General features: G+C 49.6%; 1 protein-coding gene across 1 annotated transcript; it reads right to left on the reverse strand.

The window, feature by feature from the left end:
* EIF1 (eukaryotic translation initiation factor 1) lies at positions 1-1911 on the reverse strand. Its single transcript, XM_010842543.1, has 4 exons — positions 1727-1911; positions 859-1022; positions 613-714; positions 1-181 (listed from the first exon to the last, which is right to left on the reverse strand). The coding sequence occupies exons 1-4, from the start codon at positions 1755-1757 to the stop codon at positions 137-139; spliced, it is 342 nt and encodes a 113-aa protein (XP_010840845.1). The 5' UTR covers positions 1758-1911; the 3' UTR covers positions 1-136.
* Between the last annotated feature and the right edge of the window lie 5325 nt (positions 1912-7236).

Here is a 7236-nt window from a genome sequence, read left to right on the forward strand (position 1 = left end):
AGTCCAAGTTAAAAGCAGACCCCAAATGGTTACATTATACAAGCTGTGAGGTTTTTAAACTTGTGACAAGGGACAGAAGGGAAATTCTACTCATTGCAAGGAAATCCTCACTTAAGCTTCAGTGAGCCAAAAGCACTTAAAACCCATGAACCTTCAGCTGGTCGTCCTTAGCCAGTCCAATCTGCAAAGGAAAAAAGGGCAGTTTTAAGAGGGAGCACAGTAAAAGCCTCCATTTCTGATGACAACAATCCTCTCTCCCTACTTCTACACTTGGCCAAGAAAAGTCCCAGAGCCAAGGTGCACTGAACTCAGGGTACACTCAGTTTAGCATCAGTGGTGTAATAAGATTTTGCCACTTAAGAATAGCCAACCAGACATCCTGTTTTAGTGTCTATGTGCACAACGTCCTTAAACTAGATCCAAGCTAGTAAACTTTAAGGTGGACAAATCCCTCCTTTCCAGAAATACACTATGAACTTCAAAAACTGTTTGGCTTAGCCTTATAAAACAAACTTCTATGTCCCTAGAAAAAACTGAATAGACCAGGCAGATCTGAGATTAGTTAACCAGGGAAGAGGCACAAATGTACCAACAAAAAGCAACAGAACTCACCTCTACCAGGAACTGGCATATGTTCTTGCGCTGGTCACCCTGTAGCTGAATTACTTCTCCATATTCTGGATGCTCAATTACAGTACCATTGCAGGCAAATTTCTGCAAGAACAATACAAGTAAAACAAGTCAGGCCAAGCAACAGTTTGAATGCCGTTAATACCCCTTTTCAGTAAGTAATACAACTCAGCAGCTCCATGGAGGCAGGGTAAATACGACTTTCCTAAAATCTCATTAAAAACCTACCTTCTTAAACGCCTTCACTAGTTTCTTTTTATCGTAATCATCAGCGATCCCTTGGACAGTAGTAAGGGTCTTCCTGCCGTTTCTCTGTTGAATTCTTATATGGATATAATCCTCAGTGCCAGCAGGAAGCAGATCATCACCCTTACTTGCATCAGCAAAGGGGTCTGGGAAGAAAGGTCAAGCTTGTTTAGTGATGTTGAGCTCAGATGCCACTGCCACCCTTCCACTTGATCTCTTCTGCGTGCAGAAACTGATACTGAAATCGTCAAGGCTTGGTCGGATCAGACATGTTCTTTGTTGGCTCTCCTCGAACAGGTCAGTCCGGGACGGCCAGCTTTCCCAGCCTGGGAGAAAGCCTGGGCTTCTTGCCCCAGGCCCGCCCTGGGAAGCCGATCACGTGTCGGGGGAGCCAGGGCAGGCCGGCGGCGCCCCACCCAGCTGATGCAACCGGCCGGAACCCGAGCTCTAAGGCGGGGCCACACTTCCCGCCCCATTGGCGCGCGCGGGTGTCACTTAGGCTGGCGCCGCCTCTCCCTCCCGACACCGTGACAACGGCGGTGACGTACCGGACGTGACGCAGGGGTGGCGGGAGGGGCGGGTGTGGCCCGAAGAGGCCCGGGAGCCATTAGTAAATGCGCCACCCGAGACGCGAAGCCCGCCCAAGGGCTGACCTCCCCCCCCCTCCTTCCGGTCGCGCTCAGGGACCAACTCTAAGGCCCAGGCAGTGGCCCTATAGCCCGCAAGCCAAGACAGTTCCCCTCCGCCCAAGTTTACGAAGACCTACAACGTTTAGCAGCTTTCTTGGCCCTGTTTGAGACCGGAGCGCCCCACCGGGGCCTTCCTCCCCTCGGGACTTTCTGGGACTTACCGAAAGAGTGGAGGTTCTGGATAGCGGACATACGATACGATTCCTTTTCCTCGGTGGAAACGGCCTGCGGAAGGCGGCGGCGGGAGAAGGCGGGCAGGGGGGACGGAGCGTCGGGAAGCGAGGGGGCTCAAGGGGGAGGCTGCTGAGTCCTCGGCGGCGGCTCAGTGACTGGGGCGGAGGGGCGGCGCCTGTATTCACTTATATAGCCGCCCCTGTGACGCCAGCGCGCTGCCCTCACGTCCACGCCCCACCCACGGCGTTGTGCCCCTTGCGCCCAGCCGCCGCCGCTTCCAATTGGCCTTCGGGCAGGGACGCGAGACGGCGCTTGCGCAGGAACTGTGTTCTGCGGGAGGGCGTCCTCTCGACTAGGGGAGAGATGGAAGGGGGAGGGAAAGGGTGGTCTGTCTAAGCGCCTGCGCAGTGCTGGAGGAGGGTGACAGCGGCGCAGACAACTGGCGAAGGTTTTGGTCACGCCTGCGTACTATGATCTGGAGGGTTCTGTCTTCTTGACCCTGTTGCCGGGCGGTCTTTTCGTGGGGGTAGATTTGGCACTCCTTAGAGAGGATTTAGATACTGACCGTCCCAAACACGACAAATTCCCACTATGTATGAACCCACCCAATTCCCTACTTTACAGATTTACTCTTTGACGGATTTAGGGCGGCATGTTAATGTACAGTAGTGTAACCAAAACCTTATTACTTAGATTAATGTATCATTTAGATGAATCTAATCTAAAAATGGATTAATCTACTTTAAGCTTATCATTTAGATCGTCCAAGGAAAGAATGTCCAGATCATCAGCAGGAGTTCAAGGGAGAGTAACGTTGGTTCTGGGGGCCAAGAAGAATTCACGCACTTAGAAGGGGGTCCTTGGTGTCATACAAATTGTGTGGGGTTGACCTTTCCCAGAGCTTAGTTGAATTATTGCCTTCAAAACAGTCAACCTGGGACTTCCCTTGAGGTCTAGTGGTTAAGACTTCACTGTTCTCAATGCAGGGGCCCAGGTTGGATCCTGTCAGAGATATAAGAGCCTGCATCCCACTGTCTCCAACTCCCCACCCCCCGGGGACCAAAAAAGAAAAAAAGGTCAACCTTTCTTGCACTTTTAGCTTATTAATTGAAATGTTCATAATTGCAGGGGGACATAGCGAGGTTTTAGACTCTAAAGGCGGCCAGAGGTCAGACAGGTAAGATAAAGGAGTGCAGACAGCCAAGTGTGATGTAATGGGGTGTGGTAGGGGCCAGGAGGTGAAAACCAGAGGCTGCACCGCCAGACACCTCTACCCTGTTGTGCTAGATCTTCTTCATGACAACTTGGAAATTCAGATGTTTATATAAAATCTCTTGATTTCTAAAGATTGCCAATAAATTTAATTTTGGGGAAAACTCTGCAAGCTAAATAAAATGTGTGCTAGTCCCAAGGGCTGCTGGTTTATGTCTCTTGATGCTCAGCTCCGTGGAGTCTAGTAGGGGGGAGAGAGACAATAAACAAATAAGATGACAGATTGTGACAGGTGCCAAGAAAGAATTAGGTGACATGAGAGAGTGACAAGGGTTTCAGAAGGCCTCTGAGGAGGTGACATGCCAGTTTATGTTTCAGTTCAGTTCAGATCAGTCGCTCAGTCGTGTCTGACTCTTTGTGACCCCATGAATCGCAGCACGCCAGGCCTCCCTGTCCATCACCACCTCCCGGAGTTCACTCAGACTCATGTCCGTCGAGTCAGTGATGCCATCAGCCATCTCATCCTCTGTTGTCCCCTTCTCCTCCTGCCCCCAATCCCTCTCAGCATCAGAGTCTTTTCTAATGAGTCAACTCTTCGCATGAGGTGGCCAAAGTACTAGAGTTTCAGCTTTAGCATCATTCCTTCCAAAGAAATCCCAGGGCTGATCTCCTTTAGAGTGGACTGGTTGGATCTCCTTGAAGCTTAGAGGGTGGGAAAGAGTCCACTGTGGGGCAAGATGAGAGTCCAGAACATGGAAAGCCCTTGGGGAGGAAAAGCTGGGTGTACTTGATAGGTTTTTGATTCCGTATTTACTAAGTAATCTTTTAAATAATAATTTGGCTTTCTTGAAGTCAGGAGTTGGGTTACCATGGCAAGAAGTCAAGGGTGTCGCAGTCTCACACCCATCCCAGTCTGAGAAGCTAAGAGAACAACCTTCCTCCACCTGGGAACCTGTACTCAGAGACATGGCTCTGCTTGAAAGGGGTTTCGGGAGAGAAAGTGAAAGAGTCAGAACTGGCCTTCTCAGTGAGCATGTATATTTTGTAATATGAAATTTTAAAGTAGCAATGTGGTCCAGCTGATCTTTTCTGTCCTTTCTATGTTATAAAGAAGAAATTGTTTCTCTGCCTCCAGTTTATAAAGATAGATTCTGTTTCTTTTTTCCCCAAAAGTTTTAAAGCTTTGCCTTTTCACATTTAGGTCTTTAAACCACTTGGAATTTTGTGTGTGTGTGGTGTGAGACAGGGCTCTAGTATTTTTCCCTTTGTGGATAGCCAATTGTCCCAGCAACGTTCGTTGACTAATACCTGATTTGTCCTGCCTTCTCTATCATCATCGTATTTCCATTTATGCGTGGATTCATTTTTGGACTCTCGTCTGTTTCACTGGTCTATTTATCCCCAAGCCACAATCTCTCAATTATTGGAGTTTTACAAAAAGTCTTCGTGTCCAATAGCACGCACCCCTGTTTTGTTTTTCATCAAGATTATCTTGACTTTTGTTGGTCTTAGTTCCCCTTTCGCCTCATGGTGTATCATCACGCCCCACATTCTACAGTGTTCTATGAGGCACCTGAACTTTCTTATCTCAGGGTCTGTACATGTGGTCCCTTCCCTTTTCTTCCCTCTACTTCTCTGTTTGGTGTCTCCCACTCATTCTCTAGGACTCAGCAGGGAGTTTACTCTGTGCCCCCACTTCCTCTATCTGGCATTAGCTAGTGCATTTTGCTTGCCTCTTCCTTGAACTGGCTACATAAATTGCTGAGCCTGGTGCAAAATGACAGCGTGAGGCTTTTTGTTCCAAAACGGTTCAGAATTTCAAGACAGTGACAGCAAAGCCAAGCACAGGGCTCTCCTGAGTACGGGGCTCTGTGTGATGGCACAGGTGGCATGCCCATGATCCGACTCTTCCTGTTCCCTTATTTATGTCCCTGCTAGACTGTGAGTTCAAAGGAGCAGGGTACATGCCTGTCTCCTTTTCTGTGTATGCACAGTAGGTGCCTTCACACAGTGGGTGCTCAGTGATTGTCGAACAAACAGGCATTGTAGGTGTCACTGATCACGGTTCTTGGCCCTCAGTAGAAACTGATAAGAGGCCAGATGAAAAATCTAGGCAAGGCTTTATTGGGGCCCCTGCTGCAGCATGGGAGAGCAAAAACAAGCAACAAGTTCTCTTCTTTGCTCCCCAAGGAGGGGTGAGTTGGTTCTTTGTGTGGACAGAGGGTAGTGGCATATCCATGGGTTGGGCCAGATGGGAGGCTTAGGTGGTTTGCCCACTTCATTGGTGGTGATGTGTGCCGGGCCTTGAGCACTACCCTGCTTTTGCTCCCAGCTCTTCAGAAGTGGCAGTTAGGTTTTTGGTCTTTTTGTATCTTGTTGTCCATAATTTGCCCCAGTTGTACTTGCATTCAGTTATTTTATTATTTTTTTACACAGTTATTTTTAGTTCCTTAGAGTTTCTTTGTGTTTTGTTGCTTGATACATTTGTCCAGGAGCAAGCACTTCAGCAAAGGGTCCCAGGTCCTGGCCTGTCTCACAGGTACTCAGTGGTAGGGATGACCGACCCCTGGCTCCAGGCTGTAGCCTCTGCTGCTCTTTTAGAGAGTCCTGGGGTGAAGCATTGGGAAAAGTTCTTCTCAGAGGCTGGGCTCCATGGGGAGCTGCTGGATCTGGCCTCCTGGTGCAGGGCAGGGAGGGTGGCCCTAGATAAGCACATTCCCCAGCTCTTGTTGCAGGGACCTGATGTCCAGTTGACTGTAAATAGTTATTGCCACAAACACACACAGGCTTCACTCTGGGCAGGCTGCAGTTCAGAGGCCAAGCCTGGAGCAGGTAGGACACCAAGTTCTTGGTTACTACCGACTTTCTAGGCCCTGCTCGCCTGGCTGGGACTCCATTGTATCCCCCCGAAGGAGGACTCAGGAATTTCTAAGACCTTTGCCAGGTCTACAGTCCATAGCTCTGTGCTCCCTGCTGGGAACATTTCCAAGGAGAGGTCTATAAGAATCCAGTGTCCAGTGTGGAGATTGCTTCCAGCCCGGAGAGCTTGTGGAGTACTGATGGAGCCAGGATGAATTTGTCTGAAAGTGACATCTGTGCCTGCTGACAATACTGACTGATTTATTACCGTGCTCGTAGTTTTGAGTCCTGGCAGGACACGGAGCATGGGCTACCTGAATCTGAGTATCACCTCTACCTCTTCCTGCCTGCGTGACTCAGTCTCCCAGCCTCCATTTTTTTCCATCTGTACAGAGGGATACTCATACGTTTTCTCTTAAGTTTTTGAGGGGATTAATGGCACCCCACTCCAGTACTCTTGCCTGGAAAATCCCATGGACCGAGGAGCCTGGTAGGCTGCAGTCCATGGGGTCGCTAAGAGTCGGACACGACTGAGTAACTTCACTTTTACTTTTCACTTTTCATGCATTGGAGAAGGAAATGGCAACCCACTCCAGTGTTCTTGCCTGGAGAATCCCAGGGACGGGGGAGCCTGATGGGCTGCCGTCTATGGGGTCACACAGAGTCGGACACGACTGAAGTGACTTAGCAGCAGCAGCAGCAAAGAGAATATATATGATAGGGTAAAAATGTTACATTATTAAATCACTAAGTAGATTATGCCAGATTCTCACCAAAGAAGGGAGAAAGAGCGAGCGAGCTCCTCAGAATGAGGCAAACATGGGCATCTCTCTGGGGTGAGCTCGGAATGTGGCAAGGGCATGGCTGTGTGGGACACCTGGGGACCCTCAGCCTCGATTAAAGTTCCCCAGGGCTCTGAACTTGGCATGCAAGCAGCAGACTCTCCCACCAGGAAAGGATCACATCTTCTGGGGAAATAGGTGTCTCCATGGTAACCAGGGTAGAGGTTGATCTGGTCCAATGGACTTCCCCGTAGCTCTGGTGCTGAAGAAAACTCTGACCTAGAGGGAACCCCAGGGATCACTGGAGGCCCTGTCACACCCCAGGTCGGGTTTCTGAGCAGCTGGTGGGATAACTGGCACAGGATTTAACTTGCTTGAAAGTCAAATAAATGCTCTCTTTCTTGCTTTCCTTATTTGGGAGCTACCGGTTATGTATGTACATGTTGGGAATCATGCCCCCTCACCCTTCCTCAGTGAATGAAGTCTGCTGTTCTTGTCACTTGGAAAAGGAGGCAGACCTGGGCTTGCTGTGGCTCTGACCACCTAGATTGCACGGGATTGTTGTGGGATGTGCGTTTCCTCGATCATCTCTTCAGCCTCCCTGCACCCAGGGTTGGGTACTGGGAAGTGACACAAGGGACCCT

This window comes from Bison bison, unplaced genomic scaffold, assembly GCF_000754665.1.
Source record: "Bison bison bison isolate TAMUID 2011002044 unplaced genomic scaffold, Bison_UMD1.0 scf7180017864180, whole genome shotgun sequence".
NCBI lineage: Eukaryota > Metazoa > Chordata > Mammalia > Artiodactyla > Bovidae > Bison > Bison bison.